This window comes from Amblyomma maculatum, chromosome 2 (genome assembly GCF_055883805.1).
Source record: "Amblyomma maculatum isolate TAMU_Amacu chromosome 2, ASM5588380v1, whole genome shotgun sequence".
NCBI lineage: Eukaryota > Metazoa > Arthropoda > Arachnida > Ixodida > Ixodidae > Amblyomma > Amblyomma maculatum.
In genome coordinates, this window is record NC_139345.1 from 29,384,661 (window position 1) to 29,412,265 (window position 27,605).

The window sequence follows — 27,605 nt, forward strand, 5'->3', positions numbered from 1 at the left end:
TAAAACAAAAACATATTGTTTATTATTATGGTTAAAATGGTTTTATTTACAAAATTAAAAATTTTATTTTGTGCAGTACTACTTTAAGCAGACGCTTTTCTGTGCTTTACGGATCGCACTACTACTGAAAGCAACGCCCGTAGTGAAAAATGCTGGCTCCTCTGCTGGCGTTAATCGGAATTTTATCAGTTTTATGACCATTTAGGATCACCATAAAAGCATGAGTTCTTTCAGGGATGCGTTCTGGGTGAGTTCTCTTCCCCGAACATTTCTTTGTCTCCTTTCAATGGTAAGATTAGGCCATTTTGATGTCAGGCTGTGATATCAGAGGTTTGATCGCAGTCGCACATGCGAAATACTGGACGCAGCGCGTGTCATTATACCACTGTGTTTATATATTTTTTCAGCGTTGTGATTGTGCCGCGTGTAAGCTGTAGCACTGTGCTAGTCAATTTCTGCGTGGAGATTGCGCCTGCTTAATGCCAAATCGAATGAGCTACATTAGGCCGTCGTGGCACTGTGATCAGTTTTTCGGTTTTACATTCCCCTAGAACTAGCATTGACACTTATTTATCCTGTTTCCGGTTTACTAGTGTGTGCACTCGGTGAACGCTAAATGCTGCAGCCTGGTTGCAGCGCTTGGCCCACACACCAAATGTGTGTACCGTGGACGCGACTGTCGCGAGTCAATGCGCTCGTGACCTCGTGAGCGTCCGTCCGTCCGTCTGTGAGCGGCCAAGCTGGTCGCTTTCCGAGTAGGCCGCCCATTCGATCGCGGCTGGCTTTCGTTCGGAAAAGTGACACCACTGCAGCCATTGTAGTTGTGCAGATGGTTTTCTGCGGTGACTGCTGTTTGTGACCGGTCATCCAACCGTGTCCTCGGCGGGTAGGAAGCGGACTCTATATTTTTCTGTCTCTCTGTGGCTGCTCGCCTCAACAGAAACCGGTCGCTGCCTCCTCTCACAGTCGGCCGCTCTTTAATTTCTCACGCGCGGCGTGAAAAATCGCGAAAAACATTGGTCGAGCGCGGTTCGACGTCATTCTGCACGGCTGCGTTACCGCTGCAGCAGGCGCGTTGGCCTCCCAAGGTACCCCCTGCGCAGACCTTCGCGGGGGGTGCTTGAACCGCAATGGAATACTTTAAAATGGATGCTTCCTTCGCACCGCTCAAATTTCTGAGTAGATGTCGGTTCAAGCATAGTGCACCCGTGCATTCATATGGTCTTGCCGATGTGACACTTGGTCTTGCTTTAAGCTTGTTAACGGCGCTGCACTGTGCAGAATATATGTCGATGCGGGAGCTGCGCCGGCAACCGTAAATGCTAAACCACTAAAGGCTGTATGATTAAAATAGATGTTCTTTGTCTAAATTTCTGTATGCTAAACTTGCACCTAATTCATCATGCGTCAAAACTTTCTATAGCCTGTGAATGAAATGGATGACACCCTCACACATGCACTATCTGTGCCCAGAAAGCAGCACTGGACTGTGTCAGTTCATGCTCCTACTCGCCGAGGTTTACTTACCAAATGGTAACCATATTAGAATTTTAGACACCCTGTTTTAACCTTTCATAAGGGCACCTTTTTTGCACATAAGGCCCTGTTGCCATACAGCTCCTGCCACTCCAGATTTACGGGAAAAAATTACATAGCCACATTAATTATGCCCGAAAAACGCATTCCAGGAAAGTTATTTTTTCATATCGCAAGTTAGTTTTCTGCAGCAAGAGCAACAATTCTAAAAGAAGCGAGCTTTTATATGAACATTATCTAAGAAGTCTAAAAATGTTCCTGAAGAAAGACAAAGTAAATGTAAAAAAGCCAATGAGCAGGAAGGAGAAATTGTGAGGTTAGTCCTTGTATGCACACTTTTGCACAGCCTAAATAAGTTAATGAGAAAACAAGGTTTTGATGTTGCTTTTTCTGCTCTACAAAAACTATTTGAGTTCTACAAGTGCATCGGCCAGAAAGATAACTGACAGTTACAATGCGCTATTAGTCATGAATTTAAGCATGTCCCTTGTACTACACAGGTGGTGTGTTGCATACCCTTAGCACGTCGAAAAATGTATGTCAGCTAAACGACTATTTCCTTGGCGTGTTGCGCAGAGAACCATGAAACTTCTATATCTCCGTCCTCAGATGGTGGAATTAATTTACCTAAGCCCTGCAGGAGGCATAAATGCACTCCATTCTTTGGTAACACAACCACCCTCGAGCATGGAAGAGCAAGGAACTTACGCAAAATTTTTAAGCCTACTGTATCTACACAAAGTGGCTCCCAGTTTACATGGCTAATTGCCCTTGTTTAGCTTCATTCATCTTGTTTTAGCTTTGTTTATATTTTATGTCTATGGCTTCCATTGTGAATACTGATTTGTGTTCGCCAAACAAATGAATGTGCTGCAACTGCAAATCAAAATGAAAGAGGCGACACTTGGACGTTGGAAAACAGAGACTACATTCCTGGAGGTTTCTAGCCATTTTAAATTGTAAATGTGTGCACTGCACCAGTGAATGTCTGTTAAATAATCCCCTGTTTCTTTTTTGCTCTTTTTCTCAAAACATGCAAATTCTTTAATATGTGCCTCCGTTATTTCACACATACTCATTAGCATACAGTTGCAAGCTACTGCGTTGTATAAAAGACCATCTGATTTAGATACTTTAGGCAAGTCTTACAAACATGCCTAAATGGCCTAGGTGTGGCATGTCTGATTTGAGATCCAAGGGTGGGCCCCAGTTCGATTGCCATCCCAAAGGAGGTACCCAAATTGACCAGCCATGTTACATGCCAACTATCCTACTTGCCAGAGTCTTTGCAAGGACACATAACAGCTCTTTCAAGTTTTAGGTTTAAACCGGCTCTCCTGGGGAAACCAGTGAAGCACTGAGGTAATGAAGCTCCCATAACATTGGCTGGTCTGCGATGTTGTGCTCTGCACATGCACGACTGTATAAGTGCATGAACTTCTGGTTCTCACTTCTAGGCTTGCCTTCTTGAAACAATCACTGAATGAAACCTAAAATGGATCAAATCAGACACAGAGCTTTATTGTGCTCTTATCCATTCACACAAATATTCTCATATTTGTCGCGCACGCATGGAAAAAGTGGCCATGCGCCGGAAGATGTTTGGTATGAAACCTGGAGGCATTCAGGCCACTTTGCCATGGTCACAGTGTGATGTGACCATGGCATTAATGCGCAGGTTAGGCCCAAACCATGACCGCACTGGCAGTTGCATGCACAAGCCAGAATTTTAAAAAGGCAGAAATGACACTTAATGTGTAGCTGCTTCCACTTGAGCAGCTATGCCACACTGCAGGTGCTAATGACTTTTCAGGCTGCTCTGTGCCGTTTCAGTGGGAAATGCAAGGATATAGACCTTTGCAATGAGGGCCCCTTGGGCGTCTCCATTATGCTCGCTGGCCTGTTGTATGCGCCTGACGTCAGTATGGTGGAAGCGGCAGCGGAACCAGTTTGAAACAGCCCAGAGAGGAGCTGTTTTGACCTCCTCGCCAGATGCAAAAGTCTATAGAGCAAAGCCTACCGTCTGCCCTCCTGGCTTAGATGCTAAGCCTTCTACCACTCCACACTGATTGATGCTTTAAGCCATTAAGCATTGCTCAATTTTGTTTTTTGTTTTTTCATTGATGGCTTATTAGTGCTAACACACTAAAAAGCAAATACATGCGCCAGTAACACGTCAGTAGCTTTGTTACACTGGGAAATAGGATTTTTAAACTCCTTACATAACATCTGCATTAATATAAAGTGTGTGGTTTGTGGGTATTTGTTATTTCTGCCTTTTTAAGTGAATTGTTATATGTGCGCATGTCTGGGTGTATTTTCTGGGAGGTATGTAGCATACATGACCTTCACTGAAATAGTCTGTTGCTAGGCCAGCATTGTCTTGTGTTCCCTTACCATACTGGTGTCTTTTTCGCTGGCTTTATTCTTCTTTCCATTATGTACCAGCTGGTACAGCTCTTTACTCTACTGTAGCTTTGAATAAATGTTGAATCTTCCTGCTTGAAGCAAAAGAAGCAATATAATATATATATATTTTTTTTAAATTTAGTTTTTAGCAAAATAAGATTGGTTAACTACACCACAGCTAGTTGTTCACAGTAGAAAGTTGTTCAAGTTTGGAAGCCAGGGACACAGAGGGGATGGACGAATTAATTTTTTCGCTGCCATTTTTTGTTTCCATTGAAAATAATTAGTCAAGCTTTAAATATTGTTACGAGTGATGTTTTATTTGCCGGAGGACAAGAGTCTGAATCTAGCTGAGTCTGCTTGTGAGTCCCAGCACGAGCCACCTCTTCGTCATCCTCGTGTACTCCTTTGTCTCTTTCTAGACGTCACACTTACCCCTATACAGCCGAAGTCCAGAGGGAAAGTCAAAGAGCATCACGTGAATAGTAGGGCTTCACAAATCAACAGCGTGCGTGGCATTACTTTTCGCAGAATGATGACCGCTTGTCGTGAGGCCTGATATGTGGTAATTGAGCTCGCTGAATTGGGCAATGAGGACAAACGGTCCATGGTAGTGGTATAGCAGCTTTTCTGACAGTCCCCACTTCCTGATAAGCTGCAACAGTAAAACCAAATATCCAGGGTGGTAAGGGACATGGCAATGGTGGACATGCAGTGTGCTTTCGAGCGATTCTGAGAGGCAAGAACGCGAAGGTGGGCAAGCAGACGGGCCTCTTTGGCAAAGCAATCTATCTCAGCTACTGAGGAACCTTCATCATTCCTGGAAGGAAATGGGATGATAGTATCCAAGGTATACTATGGGGGCTGAGCGTAGAGCAGCTAGAATGGACTGAAGCCAGTTACCTCATGACGAGTGGTATTAAAACCATAAATAATGATCAGTAGGATGCTGTTCCAGTTCTTGTGATTTGCATCAACGTACATGGACAGCCCTTTTTGTGTACTCACCTATAGGGCTGAAATGGGCAGGCTAACGGACTAGTTGTTATTAACTAGGCTATTGAACTGGTTGGCTATGGTGCATTCTTAAATATTCAAAAACGCAAGGAACAGGACGGACATTAAAAAGACAACGGGATGAAGCACCTAAATGCAGGGGAAAAAATACATAGAAGGGCCCACTATATTAGAAATAGGGTTTAAGAAAACTTGCTGTTGAGCTAGTTAGTTACGGTGCATTCTTTAATTCTTTTTATAGCATTGTTATTGCCTCCGGGCAGAAAGGAATATGTAAAGAGGGAAAAAAAGGATATTAAATGAAAAAAAGGTGGCAGCTTTAATAACGTCCAAGAGGGAACAAAGGTGTGGCCCCCTGGATCCAAGCAATATAAGGTTACGGGTTGTTTGGCGAGAGCCCTACTTCTGCCAGGTGCCGAATTCTCGTCGGCTTAAGTGATGAACAAACCCACAATAAGTGGTGAATATCTGTGAGGAATTCTTAAATATTCTAAGGCGCTGGTGCAAAGAACAGGGGGCTCTTTATCCCATCATCTTTTTCGTGCTCTGCCTGTTCTGTGGGCCCTTGAATCAAGGAGATGAATATGACGACGTCTGAAGCGCAGCGTGAGTGACTGGCAGGTTAGCATTTGAAGAAACTGGCTGCCAAGATTGTGCAGTTGTGTGATGCAGTGGCCACTGAAGCTGATCTCTGCATTTTTTTTAACTGTTGCCACCTCACCTCAGCGAAATCCAAGAATGGTGGTAGTAATGCTTCTGTTTTAAAAAGGATTGGGAAATGAACCATGACTATTTCAAACAATAAGAAAAGAAAAGTCCAAACCCTGTGTATAAGGTACTACTTTAGTGTGGCAAAGTATTTTGAGTTGCCCTGGAGAGGTATAATGTGTGGTGTTGTGTCACTCACTGCTTTTGTGATGCCCTTTGTCATTTTCTACAAGCACACTATTGTAGCTGAAACAAGCAGTCTGCTTCAGATAACAAACTAACTAACATTCCTTCAGATAAAAAAAAAAAAATGTTCACTTCATTGCCTGTTTTCATGAGAAGCATTCCCTGAAAGCAGCATGGCATATATTGCAGTCTAACCAAAGCCATGTCTATCCTGTTTGTCTCGGCTGTGAGCATCACATTGGTGCAATCCACCTTTCTGTATCCAGTATGAAGTCACGTGTCCAAAAAATGCATCCTGCTGGGCACTCGCCTGGCAGTACAGTACGCTGCACTTTGTCATGCTTTCTGTGGCACTCCCCACTACGTGGTGGTCCTGAAACGGTATTTAAAGACACAAGGTGTTGTTAAAAACAATCACTGAGAATGTGCATACAAGATAAGGTCTTGTATTGAGCCCAACACCTTTTGTAAGCCACATAGGTGTATGGAAAACTATACATGCGACACAGGCTAAGGCATTCAGCCGACCATGGACCATGTGTCTAACTAATCCAGATTTCTGGTTTGCTTTTTCTACTGTCTATACAGGCTTGCTGTCAATATGTTGAAACGGCATGAGTTTGTCTCAGTCATGCCCTCCAATTTCTAATCTGCAGGGCCCTACAGGGTTTGAGGAACTGCGTCGCCTTTTGAAGCAAGGAGCCGAGTTTTCTAAAGAAGTGGTCCACATCTTACAGGAGCGGTAAGCAAATTGCCAGGTGGATTCTGCACAAGAGCTTTTACAACAGAGAATTAAGAGGCAGCTGAAATACTTGTGGAGCAAAGGCTCTTTGAATCCCTCAAGGTGAGGCAGAACACGTGTTCGGGTTCTGCTGTGACCTAAATTGGAATGCTTTTCCCTACCCCTGGAGCAAAGAAGTGACAACTGTACTGTACTCCAACTTGCAACAGGCGGCACAGGTTGCTTTGCAGTATGAATAATGGGGGTAGCAGTGACGTGTGAAGAGGCGGATGGCAGGAGCAGTGATAGAACAACTTGATAACACCATTGCTACATTCCTACAGATGCATTGACCCTGCAGCCATGGCTTACCTCTGGCGTTTACCGCCGATACTTTACCTACTTTCCCAGATACATTTGTACTGGTGCTGGATTTTTGCTCATGCCTTCTGTTCTATTTATTTGTTTTGCCACATATCGTATTCTTAGGGGTATATCTGTAGTGGTTAGATGATTTCAAAAGTACAGTAGAAGGTTGATGCTGGCATGTAGTAGTTCTTGTCATGATAAGTATAACAGACATGTGTCCTATACGCTGGTGTCATTATAAAATTTTAGTTTGGTCTGCATGATTTGTATCATCTATTTTTGATCTAGTTATATATTTGTGTAACGAGTTCTCGTACAGTATTGCTCATTAAGTATAACTGTATATACTTTGGCTAAGATATAGCTACTGTAGTTGCCTAAATTCATTTCTTTTACCAGTTCCTACACAGTGCAACAGACAACTTTGGTGTCTGGAATAGCACCACATTGTCTGTAACCCTCCGAGATGAAACACAAGTGAAAGGCAGGAGACGAGAAGCTTGTGGCACACATATATGGGTTCCATTCTAACAAGGGCATATGCACCTCATTAAAAATACACAGCAGTAATCTCTGTATGTTGCATCTTGCTTAGCAGGCTGACACACAATTGCTTATGCACTGATCATTTCCATTTTCGATAAATGATGCACACATGAGGTCTTTAGTATGCGTGCCCTTGTGACAAATTATATTCCTTCGCAACTGAAGCACTGTTGGCTGTTTTTTGTCTGTGCTTTCTGCTGTCCCATTTCAGTGAGCAGCACCACCTGCTGGAGTGTGTGCACGTGTGTGTGTGTGTGTGTGTGTGTGTGTGTGTGTGTGTGTGTGTGTGTGTGTGTGTGCGTGCGTGCGTGCGTGCGTGTGTGTGTGTGTGTGCGTGTGTGTGTGTGTGTGTGTGTGTGTGAGAGAGAGAGAGAGAGGGGGGGGGGAGGCATAAATGATGAGCAGTGTTATTTCAGTGGGCCACTGGTGCTCTGTAGTGTGGGCAGAGCAACTGAACGGGCTGTTCACTCAGGTCGGAGCTGGAGGCGGTGCACGCTAAGGGCCTAGCCAAGCTGTCGCAGCGCCTGGCCAGGGCAGCTCGAGAAGCCATTGGGTCAGTGTTCTTGTATCAACCCCCATAGTGCATAGCTCACCCCAGTGCTCTTTGTCGTTGACTGCAGCACCACTGCGGCGGCTTGGCAGGAAGTGGCCACACAGCTGGAGCGGGAAGCCCAGCTGCACAGGTGAGGCTCTGCCTGTGCTGCATTGGTTACATCTGTGCCATGTCATAAGGGGGCTTGTTCGCCAGCACAAGCAGCACTGCTCTCCTTCGTAAAGGAATTCCTCTCAGGCAGCACTTTTCAGATGCCTAGGATTCCCATTCTGGCTGTAAGGTAGTGCTCCTACCCCTCCTGCCTCATATATTCTACGGCTGCAAACTTGGCACTCACTGTTCTGTAACACTGGCAAGGAACAGAGATAGTTGTTTCTCAGGGCGTTCATGTGGCAAGATACATAGTGACATGGTGACTTTGCTGTGGGCAAAGCTGTCCCTGCCTTCTCGAATGCTGCAGCTGCGAATGGTCAAGGTTCAGTCACAGTCTCAATGGTTCTTGGTGAGGCATTCAAGCAAACTGCAATATTTGGCGTGCATGCAGCTAAGAATGGTGATATGAGGCTGTACTTTTCAACAATGATTGGCCATGGCATTTAAAAGACTCTTTTTTTAAATGCTGACTATGTGATACCCTGTGAGAAGCACTGATGAGTGTAGCAGTCCACTCAGAACGCTGCAACATCATGCTTCACTAAGCATTCTTGCCAGAACAGCTTATTTTTACCAGAGCAAAAATGTATGGGCAACACTGCCGTACTGATTTGCACTGGGAGGCATTCATTGAAAAGGTTGACATGTGTGGCCATCTTGTGCTGTGGCTGTAGTAAGTGCGAATTATATACTGCAACATTACATCACAATAAATCACATCAAAAATGTTTTATAGGGCTGAAAATGAGTGGTTTTAAAATAAGATATGTGAAATAGAAGGTTAAGGCTGAAAGGCTTAATTATTCAATACTGGCTTATTCAAGATACTAGTTAGTTGCACATTTTCTCCTCTCAAAATTTACCATGCTAATTTCAGGGGTACTTAGACGAGCAGTTGGATCTCCAGCTAACCTCAGCCAGCTGTGGCGCAGAAAGCTAAACACAGGACATTTTGCATAAGCTGGTTGGACTAAAGAACAGGCTAAATCTTTAGTTGGTGCCAAAAGCATAAATGCACACAAATTTCAAGGAGGTGCATATAGCTCGCCGTGGCATCCATTTTTGAATAACTGCATTATATTTCTTTTTAATTAATGGGGTTTGATAAGGTCACAAAAATTAGAGTTAACGGTGTTGACCAATTGTAATACATTTAATGCAGTTTGTTTTAATGATTCAATATGGTAATAACGTTAATGCATTATCATCATATGGGACAGTTTAGGAAGTACATAAAATATACCACACTGACAAAGTTGTCATTGTCAGCTTTATTACAACATAAAATGTAACTCGTGAAAATTTATATGCATATGCAATGAAATCCTACTCCAAGAAGCTACTCCATCGGTTTAATCTCCCATTTAAGCAAGAAGTGCTAATAGTAACACTGGACCCTGCAAGCATTTCACATACAAATTTCATAAGGCTTTGCGTAACTTCTCTCTAATTTATAACTCTTCAGAAGGTCCAGAAACTAAAAGTACAGCCGAGGCTAGCACTGACAAACTTTCTCATTATTTCAGCCAAGTTAATATTGTATAGATTGACCTGTTAATATTAGCACGGGCCCGACTGAATGAGCACTGAGCCGGGCCAGTTCTCAGAAATTGATAGCATGCCGCGGTTGGGTCTGGACCGAAGCAGTGGTGAGTATGGCAGGAAACTTGCAGAAAATCAAACATCTAGGTGGAGCAGTAGAGGCTTTGCTCTCAGCATTGTCCATATTAATGTGACAAAAATACATGGGTGCCAATGGGCTGTGTGTATTCCCCCAGTTGTCTATTTTCAGCACATTGAGTTTCCATATTGAAGAGGCATAATACATTTAAAAAACTTTTGTCCCCATAAAATTTTACAGAACTCGAGTAGTCCATATTCATTGGAGTCATATCAATGAGGCACGACTGTACTGCTCTTCACAAGTTGTTTGCAGCACAGCCAAAGGCAAGGGCGGTCCGGGCCAATCAGAATGACGTCTAATGCATGACTGTGCTTGCAAACTTTCGTCGACAATGGTGGCACAGGGGGAAAGCAGGAGCACGTTCATATTCGTATCATACTGACGGGACCAGATTGCCCCTGCCTTCCATGGTGCTGCGGACAACATGGTTTGGTTTGGTTTATAGGGCTTAACGTCCCAAAGTGACTCAGGCTATGAGAGACAGCGTAGTGGAGGACTCCAGAAATTTCGACCACCTGGGGTTCTTTAACGTGCACTAACATCGCATAGCACACGGGCGCCTTGCTTTTCGCCTCCATCGAAAAGCGGCCGCCGAGGCCAGGATTCAATCCCGCGTCTTTGGGCACGATAGTCGAGCGCCGTAACCACTGCGCCACCTCAGCGGGGTACGGACAACATGAGCGACGGCAGAGTATAGATACCGGCCTGTGCAGACGACTGAGTATAAAGTTATATTTTATAGCTTTCATCAAGTCTAAAGCCTGCATTATACCAATTTAACATTCCATTTCAAGAATTTTGCTGTTTCTTCAGCTTTTAACCAGCTTAGCTTTGTTGCTCTTTATTCACAGCCTACATGTTCCTTCATTTTTTGCAAATATGAGTCATGAGCCTGAGATAGCTGAAGAGACATTCATAATTTTTTAATCGGATCAGCAGTTTAGAGAAACCTAAAGTGGTGGCAATGGCTGCATGCTCAGTGTGTGACTTATTTCCTTTTTAGAATAAAGGTGACCAGTTGAGATGAAGCAGTTTTAAGCATGTTGCCAGGGTGAGAATCGCACTTGTCTCGTGCACTGTTAAAACATTCGCCAGGTCCAAACAGGTGAAAGACCCCAAAGAAATCACCAGGAGTTTTGTATGGTGCCAAACCCTAAATGTACAGGACTGCCCTTTAATGTCTTAGTCTCATCCACACAGTGGCTCGATGCCACAAAGGCAGATAAGCTTGAAGTTAAATACAGCCACTCCTAGTCATGGCATGTCTTTTTATTGTTGGGAGATTGTAATGATGAGAGCACTGCTTTGGAACATCTGATTTTGTTGAGCAATCCATAGAAGGGAAGGCGCCTCCTCGCTTCCACAGCTTCCTTGTGTTGCATGTGCTGCTTGTATGATTCAATGTTGACGAAGTAGTCCCAGGACAAATTCCATAGGGGGGATGTTAGCAAGCAGTGTGCCCCCCCAAGTAAAAATGGAGGTGGGTGTTGGAACCCTTTCTCCCTCTCGTTTGGTTACGCCACTGGATGATGCAATGCCAGCAACTCCATGTCTGTGACTCTGGGCCCCATGCATTCCATAAACACTCTCTCCAATCATTCAGGTTCATAGTGTGAACATGTCTTCCGGTTGTTTAAACCAGTGTGCCTGGCGACTGGCGATGAGCCCACCTGATCACCTCAGCGGTAGCAGGAGTTGGTCATCATAGGCATCGACTGCAGGTTTCCCAAGTACAGTGACTGAATGAGTTCAATAATTCTGGCCCATTTTTAATGCATATCTTGAGCTCTAGTGACTGCAGTTTCAAATGGATGCCGTGTATTCTCACTTAGAGAGGATTAATTTCTGTTAAAGCAGTAGTATCTGAGATGAGGGTCTTTCCTAGAAGAATCGCTTTCAAAGTTCCCCAAAATTCAGCTAGCATTGATAGTCAACTTTGAATTGTTAACATTTCTGTAATAAGAATCGCCTTTTTCCAGACCTGAGTGCAGCCCAGGTTCACTATTCAGCCCAGCATCCCCGCGCAGGGGCAAGAATGCTCAATATATTATTATGGGGTAAGGATGACACTCAGGAGACACTCATACGGGGTAGGAGCACATGGACGCAGTCACAGAGACAGGCGCCATCACTCTCCAAACACCAGCTCCATCGTCTCTTCAGCACGCTCTCCCTTCCACACTCTTGTTCCCCACTCTAGCTCTGCACTTCCTCCTCTTGCGTACCGTAACAATATATGTGCACATAAATGCATGCTATGCATGCAACAAAATGGCCAGCATGATTTAGTACATATCATACCAAAGGAATGTAAACGACCATATCCTAGTGAATGGTTGAAGCATCACACAAAAACAAAACAAAAAACACCAAACTTACTTTCTTTCCTCAAAATTATAAGAATGAGACGGAACCGAATGGTCCTGCAGATGCCCAGTGTGCAAAGAAGCTGCTGTATGTGCAGGAGCTTGTCACGCGGCCTGTCAGAGGGAGTGTGTGGTCCCCTGCGGGCATCTCATGAGGCACAGGCAGGACGGCGCAAGGCCCTGGAGGCAGCTGTGGAGCGGAGGGCGCGTGCAGTGCGAGAGCGCCGAGCCCTTCAGGAGCGCAGCAAGCGACACGCCCACCAGTGCGCACGGGTTAATGAGCATGCCCAGGGCCGTGCACTGGAGCCCCGCTCGCAGCGTGGTGGCATGCGGCTTCTCGCCGAGCGGGATGCGCAAGCCAAGCTAGAAAGCAAGCGACGCAAGGCTGAGGCTGCACTGGCCAAAGCTGAGGGAGAGTACTATGGGGCGTGCATGTCGGCTGAGCAGGCTCGCCAGGAGTGGGAAACACTGCTCTTCCAGACGGCTGGCTGGCTGCAGACTCTCGAGCAGGAGCGCCTAGAGGCCCTGCATGCAGCCCTGGCACGGTATGCCCAGCACCTGGCTCACATGGCCCCACAGGTGCAGCAGGTACTGCCTAGTCCTTTGTTTGTAAGGCACCAGTACAGTTGCCTCTGTGCCCTTTGTCCTTTGCCCAATGGTTTGTGCTGATGTTCTTTTACAGTGCGTTGATTGTGTCCAGGCACAGACGGCACAGGTGGATGCCAAGCAAGACATTGAGGAGGCTGTGCGTCTCAGAGGCACGGCTCCCAATGTCCCTGAGCAGCTCCTGCCTGATTTTTATGTAAGTTAGGGCGACCTCCTTTCTGTGTGCCACATGCAGTGGTCAACATTGTGCAGGCAGAAGACCTGTCAAGCCCCATGCAGCCCCAGAGACGCAAGGATGCTCTGGAGAGGCTGTTGCAGCTGCTACAAAAAGACCTCGACACAGAGCGGCGGGGAAAGCAAGGTCTCTGCAGCATTCTTGCTCGCATGTGTCTCCATGCAGGTTTTCTCTTATTTCTAGGTGTCTCCATTGAGATTCTTCTGTGATTCCACATATCTTCACAGGAGAGTGTCCCTCCCACCCCCTTCTTGTGTAGTACATAATGTTGGGTGACCTGCTTATGCAGAAAAAGTAAACGTAAACGCCAGACAGAGAAAGCATGAGGCACAAATGTAGGCCTATGTGCATGTCTGGTGCTTTCGTCTCGGTTTACATTAACATTTGGCGCCTTTTTCATACAACTTGCTTAGCAGTTTGTGCATGAAACAATTTCTACTTTTTTTGAGTGGGTGCATATCTTAGTGTACACTGCTACATAATGTCACAGGTTGTGGAGCTTGTGTTCTGTTTTTGCTAGGCAGATATCCTTGTTTTGGGTTCTATTAGCCAAAAAGATTTTTCGAAGCTGTGTGTTGAAAATACTATTTTTTTTTTTGTTTTTTTTTTCCCCTTTGAGTTATTTTAAGATCTCTAAAATGCATTTTCATGAAAGAACATATAATTACTATGCCCTTTGTTTATATTAAGCTGGTATGCTGCCATATTTTTGTAAGCTGTCATTGACTTTACTACTTCCTGAGCTTTCTTCATATTCCTTCCTCTTCTCCATATGAGTGCTCACATTTGGGCCCCTCAAACATTTTTTGTGCTTAGCGCAGAAGCCTTCACTGTAAGCTGTGGATTCCTTTTATCAGTGTTATCAGATCCCCCAAATTTCACACTTGCAAGTAGCCATCTTAATGTTCCTTCAATTCCTTAGTTAAAACAGATCCTGGCCCACTGTAAACCGTTCTTGCATATGGCTGCCAGTTCCTTGTTCATTTCCACAACTTCAAACTGCATTTCATGTCCTAGCTTCCTGATATCACAGTTAGTAAATAGCTCTGCTATGCATATTGCGACTTGCTGTTGTGGGTCATCACTCGCAGGTCTCTTCCACTGGTCCTCCTTTTCTTTTAGAAATATCGTTCAATCTTCCAGCTGGCCTTACATCTTGCTCTTTGAGGGATGAGGGAATGCATCAAGCTAGAGACCCTCCTCTCCCTTGTGCTCAGCTGCTGATACAGAGTATGTGGGTTTGATCTCGGCCGCATTTCAAAAATACATCCACGTGTTGTGCTGCAAGGTCGGTGCAGGTTAATGAACCCCAGGTGTTAGCAATCAGCAATCATACTTTGGAGCTCTCCACTAGGGCACCTTTTTTTCCTCATTCTTCTTTCACTCCATTTTTCTCTCATGGTGCAGTTCGGGTATGCAGCCAGAAGTGGGATAGCACTGTTTCTTTCATCGACACAAATTTTCAGAGAATGTTTGGAGAGCCGCTAGTAGAGCACTAACCACATGTGGGGCAAAGGCAGGTATGGGAGTCAAGTCACACGGTCAGCGTGGGCTGGTTTGTGGTGTAGCATTTACCTAAGATGATGGCCCCAGGGGTCATGTAATTGTCGCAGCTGGGCCTAACTACATGCAAGTACTAGAAAGGCATTTGAAGGATCACCACCGCACCAACCCAAACAATTTTTTCTCCGGTGAACCTTTTGTTTTCTAGCTTATCAGTTGTCGCTTGTGAGAAAACATGTAAATAATTTTTTGTAGCCACGATTTTGCCGATTTCATAGCCGACAGGTGCCTTTGGCACCCGAAGAACGAATTAGTCCTGTTTTGGTTTAAATGAGCATGAACATTAATTTTTTTATTACAAATTTATTCTTTATGAAGGCATTATCATTCATGTACCATTACATGGAATTCACTTAACTCAAAACAGCATGATAGAAGGAATTTGATTATACATAAAATATTTATAGAGAAAGGTGAATTTCATGTGGTTTTTAAGTTTACTGTTTTGTGCAAAATTACAAATAGGGAATGTACAATCACAATTTGGTGTCTGTACTTAAAAGTTTGTCACTTCCAACCTATGCTTAGGGGCAGGACTTGGGCTATTATGTGCATGGACGTATGTGGTGGTGGTGAAACTAGGTTAGCTAGTCCGTTCCTGATAAGGCATTGTTTGCTTTCGTGATTATGCAGGTGTGGAGTCCTTGGCACACGCTTTCAGAGAGTCCCCTCGTTTCGGTGACCAAGAAGCACAGCTGCGTGTCCAAGAAAAGCTCCAGCAGGTTTGTGCAAATGACGCTGCAGTGTGCGACACCTCATGAACTGCAGGATATGTTTTCAAATTTATTTTCTATTGCTGAATGTGAATGTGTGACATTTGGCTGAAACTACAAAACAAGTCCTTGAAAGTGAGCCAATAATTTTAAATAACTTTTATATATTCCTACTCATGCACCTCGTGATGACTACTCTTTTGCTCAAATCCTGCCTTGCGACGACATTTGTCTTGGCATTAGTCATGAGAGAACCGTAATTAGCCTGTCACAAACTGTAAGGACATTCGTGGATGAAAAAGGTGAGGCATGCAGCTAGGTGGAGGCAGCACTGTCTCACTCTATTCCAGTATCCCCTCTTTTCTCCTGCCCATTGGAGTGAGTAGCGATCAAAGAAAATAGGCTGCTAAGCTGAGACGAAGTTGGGTTTTGGCCTGTATTCTCTATTTTTCTGCACCCCCATCCCTTTTCTGGTGCTACATCAGCTAGGCAGAGAATGATGAATGATGGGTGATTAAAATTTCAGTCACTCTTCCACTTCTCTTACTATGAGAGCAAACCAGCCTGTATTCTCTATTTTTCTGCACCCCCATCCCTTTTCTGGTGCTACATCAGCTAGGCAGAGAATGATGAATGATGGGTGATTAAAATTTCAGTCACTCTTCCACTTCTCTTACTATGAGAGCAAATCATTGCAGGGACCCTTTAGTAGCCAGCTAGCTGTGGTGCACATGTCAGGGGTAGCAACACCTAGTGATTAAAACAAATTTTTATCATTGAATCTGGTTTCCTTTTCCTGCCTTCCTTTTAAAAGACCCGCCTCTATAGATATGCAGTATTCAGTGCAAAAATATTTTACATTGATTGACCATCACATGGGTGGATGAAACTGTGAAGTTTGAGGGAAAAAAAAAGGAAAGGGGGCAGGGGGGGGGGGGGTGTTAAGGTGACTTTTAACTGGAAGGATATAGGACAAACCTTTGTCCTGTAGTAAACAGTAGTGTTAGTGTTCTAGAAGGCTTTGTAGTGGCAAGAGCGGGGCGCATTTCGCTGGGAGGCGCTGAGGAAAAAAAAAGCGGTTGGCCGCGCGCGGCGCTGCTGTCGAATACTGGAGGAGAAAAGTTGGCCGTCTGCTTCGCTGCTCGGCGTAGGAGGGAGGCGCATCGCAGCGTGTTTTAGCACTGCCGTTGGAAAAAAAGCGACAAATTCAGCTGGTAGTCATGTTGGGGTGAAAAAAAAAAATAGTTAAGGATATGCATGGGGGAACACGGGAGGATTCCCTCACACATGGGGGCACCATTCCAAAGAAGGGAAACCGCGAACATGCAGCCTGAAGAAGAACGGAGGTTTGGGCTAGTTGGTGATCATCCATGTTTAAGCAACAGCGCAAAAGGACAGACACATGTGGAAGGAGGTCTGTCCTTTTCAGCGCTGTCATTGTGTACCTCCTTCCACTCGTATTTGTCCTTTTGCGCTGTTCCTTAAACATGAATGCAGCCTTAACTGGACACTGCACGGAAGCATTGGTATCGCCAAAGTTAGGGTACCTCGCTGAAACTTATGAAGAGTGAAAAACCACCCAGGGCAAGGAAACTGCAAAACAGAGCGTTTTGTTTTTCATACCCGCTTTCATTTCTTATTTTGTGTTGTGTTGTGTTTTGTGGCACATAGGCAGCTAAGGCCATCATGCGCCAAACTCGGGGTTTGCGTATCTGTTTGGTGAAAGCAAGCGAGCGATTATTTTAATACACTAGAGTAGGTTTAGGATGTTGGCATCTTTTAAGAAGTCAATGAGAGAAGATGTTTTAACCAGTGAATTTTCTCCTAAGAGTAAGCTAGGATGTAGGGGAATGTAGTTGTCATAGAATTCTTATTTTGCCTTAATTGGTTCGTTCCTACGGTCGAATACAGCTCAAGAACGAAGCATAGATGACCTCCAAAGGAGGCCACACAGGCTAGCTTATTAATGGTAGTACTTCGCTACTGGGAAATACATGTTGATTTGAAAATCGGAGCTCGTACGTGCGACCAATGGTCTTTTGTCTGCTCGTGCTGCACTATTTTCCCGTCGCTGAAACAGACTATAGATTGCTTCACATCGTGTATTTCTGTGAAATACTGGGGTTTCCATTTTTATTCGATCACGTTAGCGCTTTCTGCGATGGAAAACAAGAAAAAAGCAGGAGAGTGTTCTGATCCCTCGGAATCACACGAGTACTGAGAGGATGGCATTTTATGTGATAAATTTGTACCATTGTACATTTAACCATGCATAGTCGCTAAATGTAGGCCGATCGCACCTGACTTATACCTTTAATGCATTAATTACGGGGTGTTTGCCTATACTTGTCAGGGCTTAAATCTAAGTCAGGGCTCGGAGGTCTTAGACCCCCCATTAGTAATTGACAAGGATCTGAGGCTTTCTGCATTCGAATTGAAAGACTGCATGAATATAAAAAAAGGCAATAATTTTTTATCTTGTCGTCAGTGCTGGTCTGAATATTGACATTCTTTCTCTATCGTTTAAAAAATTTCGCAGTGTTTTAGCAAGAATCATTAACATGTTTTCAGAATCTCAAGGCGGAGAAAAATAACAAGTCTGTTTCGCCGCACAAAGGCTGTAACTTATCCTGCACTCGCGCCAAGTCTCCCCGATTTTTTAATGCATCGACTGAGCGAATTGTCGATATGCCCGCAGCTCGCGCAATATAGGTTGTATGTCGGCCGTCCAACAGACCAACTCAGCAGTTCTCATATATATATATATATATATATACAGGGACTTGAATATTTGGGGGCTGGGATTTAAAAAATTCCTATGCAAAATCTCCTACCCCCTTCGAGCTGAAATACCGTTCACAAAGTATCAAAATATCGTCTACGTTATCTGATAAGTGATTCAACATCATTACTTGCCTAGCTTTTCCGAAATCGAGGAAAAACTGCTCGCGGTGGCGTGCACAATTTTCGCAGAAGAGAGTCGAAACGCTGCTTTGACATGGTGCGTCATCTGTCGAGCAGTGAGGCAAGCTCCATCCCGGCCGTCGGCGCGCTTGCCTCGCTGCCCGACAGATGACGCACCATGTCAAAATAGCTTTTCGACTCTCTTCTGCGAAAATTGTGCACGCCACCGAGAGCAGTTTTTCCTTTATTTCGGAAAATCTAGGCAAGTAACGATGTTGAATCACTTATCAGATAACGTAGACGATATTTTGATACTTTGTGAATGGTATTTCAGCTCGAAGGGGGTAGTAGATTTTGCTTAGGAATTTTTTAAATCCCAGCCCCCAAATATTCAAGTCCCTGTAGAAAAAGAAAAGAGAGAGAGAAAATTTCTTTCACTTGTGCAGGGAAATTAGTCATATTCTGCCCAGTTTGTCATTTACTTTCTATGAAAGTGTATTTAAAGGACATTAATTTCCAGATATATAATTTACAAGTATTTACTTTTCTAAGATCTCGATTGATTCCAGCTCGTCGGTACTGTTCAGACGCTCCTCGATCGATGGCAAAAATATATGACAATAGTCTCTCGAAAAATATTAAATACGTTAATTGCAAGTGCCAAAGCTTCATTTTATTGTGAGCTATTTTACGTCACATAATGTTGAGGACATTGGCAGAGCATATTTATCCCTTCCTTTTTTCTAGTGTGTCATGAATTGAGCAGCAGCCACTTTTAAATATTTCCCCCTTGAAACGGTGCGCTACCCGCTTTCTCTCTCAATTCCCTTCTTTATTCCCTCTCCATCCAAGTTCGAATTACTAGTGACTCCCTCCGAAGGAGCCGAAATTGCACCAGTACCATTTGTTTTCAAAATGTGCGATGCTTACTTACGGTTGTCATGTATGTTCTCACTCATGCGCACTGTCAAGATAAAAAATATAATCTACCTGTGTCTGGCTATTTTACATGCATGCATTTTTATAAGGAACAATATTTGGATTATATAACTCATTGCTGCTGCAATAGATGTTTGCGAAAATATATTTTCAGTGGGTTTTCTGTTTTCATGTTTCCCGCATGTGTGCTCAGAAAATTGAGCAAGTGCCATTACGTCAGAATTGATTCGTAGCTGTGCGTTTGCGCTTCTTTCCATTACACAGGAATCAGCAACGTCGTCGATCGTGTCACAGAACGCGTTTCAGGCTTGCACCTAAGTTGATCAAACACGCCCAGAGCTTTGATATGGACAATTAACTGTTGTTGCTTTTTTTTTTTTCAAGAAATAAAGTTTATCTCTCTTTCTCTCCCAGTTCTGCAGTTTTACTTCACTGTCATGTCTCAAAGCAGCGATAATTGTTTGTGTAGTTGTGTCATATGTAACCATATCATATATTGATAATGTTCCCCTTATTACGCCACAGTCAGAGTTTCGGTACGCTTGTAGATTGATGTTAGCGCACAGCATAATTATACCAATTAAATACACGCAATAATAATTGTGATGACTTCTATTGTTTATTTTAACGAGTGTGTGAAAGTCGTGTATATTTCACATAGCCACCAATCTTGAAAAAAATTAAGTAAGATAAAGCTATACCTACTGGAGCCAACTGATTTACTTAAAAAGAGTAGGAAGTAAGGACCCATTCGGTTTTATGCATCTCCATGCTTGCTCAAGGGCCTTTTTTTTTTTTTTTTTTTCTTGGGAGTGCCTTTAACACCGCCTTCAATCCGCAAATTTTTATTTTTTTGTTAGTGTTGGGTTTTCGGGAAAGGAAGGTGCAGTATCTGCCTCATTTCTTGGTGGACACCTACACTTACAATCCCCTGCATGCAGTCGGAGGTACGTACGTATATATGTCGTCAGGATTATAATCCATATCGCAGACTAGCCTTCAGCTTGTCTAGCAAATGGATACTAAGTGGGAAGCAAAATGGTATGATACCACCCTGAACACTGCGCAAAAAAAAAAAGTCTGCGGCACAGTTTTATACGTTAAATTATCACATCTATGTAATCGAGCTCGATTCAATGGGTCTGCAAGGCTATTTTTCTTTCTTTTTATTTTTTTGCTTCCCGCTGATTTTCGCGTTAAACCCACGGCAACGCCGACGCCGGATTTTCTGTGACATGGGGCCCTTACCTTAATGCGTAAAAAGATGAATGTTTATTAGATAACGCCACGAGCACCACGATTGTCTGATCGGCCCTCGTAGCCGCGTGTCGTGTATGCTGCGCGTACCGGCGGCGGGCCGGCTTCTGCTCCAGGAGTCGACGCCAGCTCCACGTCGCGGCAAACCGCCTAAAGAGCCTCACCGGGAGGGCGCCGCTTTTGCCACTACAAAGCCTTCTAGAACACTGTAGTAGTGTCCCTGAATATGAGAGTAGCAACAACCTGCTGACAGCTTTCGACGTCTGACATGTTCTGGCTGATATGCTGCTCGCTAGTACTTGTATGCATTCCGCATATTGAAATTTTTTTCTAGTGGCAAATTGGAGACACAAGGAACAAACAAAAAAAAGCAAAGATAATATAATACATTATATTGTCACCCTATTTCTCTCTTCTTTTTTTTTTTTTCTGTCATACTGTGTGGCTTGTTGCTTGCCGATCTGTCAGCCTTATATGTTGCATTACATGCAAGCGTTCATCACAAAAGAAAGCTCCTTGTATGCAATTTTGAGTACTTAACAAATAAGAACTTGAAATTAAGCCAGAAAAATTATGGTAAAACTGGTGAATTCAGGACATGAAATATGTTCGTCTGGTTTGTTTTTTGGTCTAGTCAGTGCACAATAAACAATACAGTTTTACAGCTTTGAGAAACTTTTTTCCCTTAAAAATGAAATCATTATTGTAGTTTAGGGTCTAGGACAGATCCTAAAGCTCCACACTACAGTTATGTAAGAATCTGCCGTGTCCATGTGCAGCTAAGGCAGAGCCTGGCCTTTCTGGAGGCCTCCCGCCACAAGGTGCAGTGCTGCCTTGCAGGCCTGGAGGGCCAGCCACGGCCCCCGCACCCACTGGCTCCACACCTTGAGCTGCGCAGAGACCGGCAGGCATGTGGCCTCCACTTGGTTTTTATGTCTCTTTGCTCTTCCAGTCATTTAGACTTGTCGAGCCATCTCGCAGATGTTTGTTAGCCCTGTACAACTATGGGTGTGCTCTTTTTGTGATGCTGCGCTGCTCAGGGCCTGGCACAGACAGTGCTTAAGATCCCGCCCTGGCTCCAGCGGCGTTCGTCCAGTGTTGAGGAAACTGAGGCATGGGACCGTGGTGCAGCAGACGGGGGCACTGAAGCCCCTGTTGCCTGCTCCGTGGAATCTGAACAGCGGCACGAGAAGGAGGCGGAGGAGGAAGAGCAGACCTATGCCAATGTGCTGCCCTCGCGATGCCGAGCTCTGTATGACTACCAGGCCTCCATGGATGACGAGCTCAGCCTCTGCTCAGGTGTGCTTCCTCCTGCATATCTTCGTCGTAATGTGTGCGCGTGGATATTACCGTATAAGGCCAGACATTTTTCTCACCTGGGCACAACTCATGTTTTCATCTAGTCAGATTTTCGCATGCCCATGAAGATATCCTGAATGTGTTGGTTTTGGACTATAGCTCGCAGTAGTTGGGTAATGGTACATATTTGTTTGTAAGCAAACCAACCTCCCATTTTTAGACAGTGCCATTCCTGCAGCAACTGTAAGCCTACAATAGGCAAGCAACACACTGCCACATTGCTCTGAAGGATTAATGTTGGCATTGAGGGGTACTGTAGAATAAAATAAAGAAAAGTGTAGCATGCATGGACATTCTTCTTCATATTCTGCAGCTTCTCAAATCTGTTTCTTTTACTACGAGCTCCAACTGGTCTTTTTGAAGTTGTGGCTTGGGCAGTGAATGATTTCGAAGGGTGTTCAAGGATACTCACTAGACGGTAGGTAAATAGTATATTTTCGAAACCATATAAAGTAAAAATAAAATATTTTCTACACCATGGTTATTCAATACATGTGCAAATTTTCATATAAAAACAAATATCCATGTGAAACAGAGCTAGTGAAAACACTAAACTCGTGGATTTAAAGCTGTAGATATTGGCAGACTAGTGATTTCCACTAAGGGCACACGTCGCAAAGGTAGCCAATTATCTTTGTAATCATCATGTCGTCCTTATCAGGAAATTGTCTTTTGCTGCTGATGGCGGTGGTGAATGAACTAGCACTACATATAAGTTGATGGTAGGGACTAGAGTCATAAACCATGGGCTCCATTTCCAAATGGAAGGCAGAGTTAGCTCAACCTCACCAATTCACTGATGCAGCAGAAATGGTTGTAGCACTCGAATACATTGAAAATTCTAGAGGTGTAGTCATACCATTGGCATTTGTGTCTGGGAAAATCCTTGCATCTCACTCCTAGCTACTTTTTTCAATTAAAAGCACTGTACGCTCCAAGGCCTAATGATATGTTCATATAAAACAATCATCAGCAAACAAAAAAGGATTCATGATTGGTGCTGTTGAATGCAGTGGCTATGCAAATGAGGCCACTGTGATGCACTTGCTAGACACGGTCAAAAGAGCGAGCAAGTACTATTCCAGAAGTGGTGCAGCTCCAAGGCTACTGCCATGGCAGCAGACATTCAGTAAGGTGGCCCGCCTGTCACTTTTTTGCAAAGTGTGTGGTTGTCATCTGCTGTTGAAAAACACATGAATGTTGACAGACATGCTCAGATAGGTTGCCCACAAATTGGAAAATAACGTGTTTGTCAGGACTTATATGTGCCCTTCTTAGAGATGGGCCTTACCACTAAATTCTAGGCGATTATTGTTCTGCCTTCTCCGTAGATATGATGTGCCAATTTCCCACATCTTATAATGTATTGCTCCGATATGTAGTACTAGTGTCTGCTTTCTGATTGCAGGTCCTCTCACTAGGCTGTTGATAAACAGGCAGCTGTCCTTGTGCAATTCCTTCAGTGAGGAGTCTTGTTAGAAAACCTTGTTGGCTAGTGCCTGTCTCTTCTCTTGTTTTTTCTGTAGAGGCTACTTGGGCATTTTTCTGCATCGGCAATTATACGGAAGGTGTTTGCTGATTGTGTCATTTGCTCGAAACAATGTCACTGATCGTGTGACCTACAAGCCTTCGTTTGTTTCCTGCTTCGCTGCAGCCCCCTTTTGTTGTCTACTCGGAGAGTTGCAGAACGATGGGCTGTGAGGGCACACACAATGGCATCGCGCTGGCATGGCTTCTTTTTCTCATTTCAAGACCAGTAGTGCCAGTTCTGTAAAGTTAATGTGGTGCACACATTGTTGGGGAATGATGAGGCAACCGCTTCGCGCTCGCTTCCATATTTAGCACTGAGACAGCCACATAAACAGTTAACACAAAAGCACTGCTGACTGCGATACTGCTCTCGACTAAGCCAAACAACTCGCCTCGCAAGATAGAGTGCAAAACATCCGAGGTTTTTCACTCTCCAGTAACAAGTGTGTCACTGTTCCATCAGAAATCCAGGCTATATGGACGACACCTGATCCAGTTGAACGGATCTGGAGGGAACAGCACAAACAAACAAATATATGTTGTCAACATCTATGGTGCTACAGATGCTTTCAGGGCTGGTAAATAGCAAAAAAAAAAAAAAAGAAAAAAAAGAAAAAAAAAAAGAAAGAAAGAAATCAATTCCTTTTGAAAAAGCATTTTTGGAGTCTAGCTCGTAGTCTGCCTTTCGTGAGGCTTTTAATTTTTGTTTAATTTTGGGAGATGGCCAGATATTCTTTTTTATTCGTTTTGCACTTTCCGAGAACTTTGTTTTTTTTTTTTTTCCAAGTTTGCAAGATGGCGTCTAGAGTATGTAGAGCAGTAGAGCGCATAGTGATGCCAGTTGACCATATATGTGCAGGTGACCTGGTGACTGTGCACAGCCGTGCTGAGGAAGGCTGGTGGCATGGAGAAAAAGACGGCCACTGGGGCGTTTTCCCTGCTAGCTATGTCCAAGAGCTGGGTCCAGAGCCTGGATAGACCTCTCTCCTTGTGTGCAGCCAGTCGGGCTCATCGTTGCAGCTGGCCGTTTTGTGATAGCTGTGTGGATCACATGGGAAATAGATGTGTTTTGTTTTTTCTCGTCCATGTTGTTGGAGCAGTAGTGGTGCAGACTGAGGTTGCTGAAGGTGTAACCTGTGTGCTATGCAATTTTTCAATTCCCCTGGTCCATGCTTCAGAGAGTGCTTTTAGTTTCTGGGACCGGAACTGAGTGAGTAGCAAGCGTGACACCATGTTCTGTGGTTTTAACATGGTCATTGCATAATCTGCACTTGCACAATGATAGTCTTCCAGTTACTACAATGATGCCCTGCTGCTTTTAAAGGCAGGCTTTGTTACTGTTAGCCGCGGAGCAGGGAACATTTTTAATTAAAAAGTAAATTCTAGTGACACATGAGACCAAAGTTGTGAATTAGACCCTTAGTTCCTGATGGGAATTTGTGAAAAGGGAGAGGGTTTGGAAAAGTTTAGGCTTTATTTTTGCATGCAGTTTGTAACAAGAGAAAATATCAGTACAGTCAACAAATGTATTTATGAAACACATTGCAGCTCATCAGCAGCAATAACGATGTTCCTGAGATATTGGGCTGCCAGATAGTATACAGGCAAGCATGGCTGCGATCTATCTATAAGAGCGCATCTCGTATTGAGAGGCTAAACTTAGAATGGTCCACAAACTGCTGAATATAACAGAGCTGCTCACTACATTGTGTTAACTGCTCCGGGGTTGTTCCACGTTTCGCGATTGCTTTCTCGTCATACAACTGTCACAAGCGAAAGTGAGCAACAGACATTTAGGTCTGGCACTATTCACTTCATGGGCAGTCCACTATTAAGAGTGCATTTAATTGTGAACCGACTCTAAGAAGAGTGAACATTTTGCTCATTGTGAGACACTCACTGGAAAAGCATGCGAGAGTCACCCGTGCAACTAGCCGGGGTTGGTGGTTGCAGCTGGCTTTGTGTCATAGTCATTACTTTGTAACTGAGATTTTTGCAGAATTGTAACTTTGGATACCAATACTGCCAGTTTTTAGTGCTGCAGCATGCTGTTTATATCATATTTACGTCCATTTTGCTGTACAGCCTTTGCAAATGACACTTCTGATTTGTTAAACTTTGTAGGTTGGGCTGCACAAGTTCCAAAATCGACTTTTGCTTAGAGAGTCTTTCTTTTCCAAATGCATAAACAACTTTCCATCCCAGTGCAGTGGCTGCCTTATGAGAGTATTTGTGTGCATTGGAAACCAGACACTGCTCTTAGGTCACTGGCATTACTGCTGAGCAAGCTTGAATGAAATGGATCGCAAGCTGTAACATTGAATTAAGGTGCGCTGTGCTGCTCTGGAATCAAATACTGCAAATGATGGTCATTTAAACACTAGGGGTGCGCCGCTCTAGAAAACTTCCTGCGAACACAGCTCTTAGGCTGTGGGTCATGAAGTAATCACTGTCATTGGAAGCAGCGCAGCAGGTTAGTTTTCAACAAAAACAGCGCGCTAACAGGTTAGTGATTGTGTGTTGAGCAGCAAATCAGCTAGTGTTGCAATTGTACGCAAAAGTGGCAATTGTACGCACGTCTGCATAGCCAGATAAAACACCCGTGGAAGTGGTGCTCACTGGCTGTTATTGCAGTCAGCAACCATTGCAATAAGGTAGGTATAAAATATTGGCATGCAGATTTTCAAGCTTTACAAGGAACCTATGAACTTTTTTTTATCAACATGGGCTCTTGAAACTTTTCTCATTTTTAAACTGTGCTGCCTAATTTTTATACTGCTTCTTCAAATGGTAACTGACCACATAATCAAAATATGCCTTAAGAGAGAACCAATTCTTCATTTAAGTATTGTAAATTAGCAAATATTTTACTTAGTTTCAAAGGCAAGATATGCCTTCAGAGGGAACCAATTTTGTTCTTAAATAATACTATATATATATTAGCAAGTATTTTACAGTTTCAATACTGGTACCACTTTTCTATACTGCCTTTCCTCAAATGGTAATCGACCACGAAAGGCAGAACATGCCCTCAAGGGAACCAATTTTGCATTTAAATACTGTAAATTAGCAAAAATTATATGTATTTCTGATACTGGTGCCCCTTTTTCAGATAGCAATTGACCATGGAAGGCAAAGCATACCTTCAAAGGGAGCAAATTTTTGCATTTAAATACTGTAAATTAACAAGTATTTTATTTATTTTTGATGCTGGTGCTGTTTTTCATACTGCCTTTCAAATGGTAACTGACCACAAAAGGCAAAATATTTCTTAGGAGGGAACCAATTTTGCATTTAAATACTGTAGATTTGAAAGTATTTTACAGGTGTACTGGTGCCCCTTCTGAGATTTTTAGAGGACATAAGCAGCAGAAAATGTCCATATCCTTTTTAAAAGTAGTCTTTCATCTTCAGCGTCCCCTTCATATATTTATAATTATAATGAAACTTATACTATAGGTTTTTCCCATATCCTGATTTTCACTAAGTTTGGCAGCTATGAAACATTTTATTGTAGTGCAAAGTGATGTTGAAGTTAACATTTTCCATGGCTTTGGTTTGATTATTTTATTGTCTAGGCTTTTTTCTTTTTTTGACATCAGCCATTGCTTACTTTATGAACAAAATTAGACTCATACTTGATCACCTGCAGCATTTTATGAAAGGATGAACAATTTTCATTTACTACTTTAGCCATTCAACATACATACAAGTGATTTTTCAACATCGTTTGCTGTCAGTACTGCATCATGAAAGGCATTGTTTTTGGCCACTGAATGAGTTTCGGTTTACTGTTTTCACTGCCTTAAAATTTTTTTCAATGGTATTGCTCACCGTTTGCAAAAACTGTTTGTTACAATGAAGAGAGGTGACCTTTGATGAGGATATCCACCCAAAATGTCAGCAATTTGCCATTTAGGCGTGGTCCGTGGAATTTCGTCTTCATAGCTGCAGAGTTCCAAGATGTGCTTCCTCTTGGTGCATGTTTGCCTTCTGTTGCACAGTGATTTGAGAGAACAAGTTTATTATTGCCCTTGCAATAGTGTACACATTTCTCAGCTGTCAGCGGTAGGCAGCACAAATTATAGGCCCAACCTTGGTACTGTGTTGGCAATCTTGGTCCACCACTGGGCCAATGCATGACCAACACCATACCATTATTGGGCAGTAGTTTGTGCTGTGTCTGTTTCAGTGCACCTGCTTTGCAAATAAAGCAAGACAGAGACTGTTTATGCTCGAGTTCATGTTTAC

The 27,605-nt window shown here is 43.6% G+C and overlaps 1 protein-coding gene across 4 annotated transcripts; it reads left to right on the top strand.

Annotated features, from left to right (window-relative positions):
* The first annotated feature begins 96 nt into the window (after nucleotides 1–96).
* Nucleotides 97–27,586, top strand: Nost (Nostrin). Of its 4 annotated transcripts, none has more exons than XM_084593644.1 (11): nucleotides 97–247; nucleotides 6,513–6,598; nucleotides 7,965–8,045; nucleotides 8,113–8,175; nucleotides 12,347–12,836; nucleotides 12,931–13,050; nucleotides 13,107–13,215; nucleotides 15,286–15,374; nucleotides 21,245–21,373; nucleotides 21,506–21,764; nucleotides 24,214–27,586. In XM_084593644.1, the coding sequence occupies exons 1-11, from the start codon at nucleotides 221–223 to the stop codon at nucleotides 24,330–24,332; spliced, it is 1,572 nt and encodes a 523-aa protein (XP_084449770.1). In that variant the 5' UTR covers nucleotides 97–220; the 3' UTR covers nucleotides 24,333–27,586. The 4 variants fall into 4 exon arrangements, with proteins under 4 accessions (XP_084449770.1, XP_084449771.1, XP_084449773.1 ...); XM_084593645.1 differs by having other exon boundaries at nucleotides 12,949–13,050; XM_084593647.1 differs by lacking the exon at nucleotides 21,245–21,373.
* The last annotated feature ends 19 nt before the right edge of the window (nucleotides 27,587–27,605 follow it).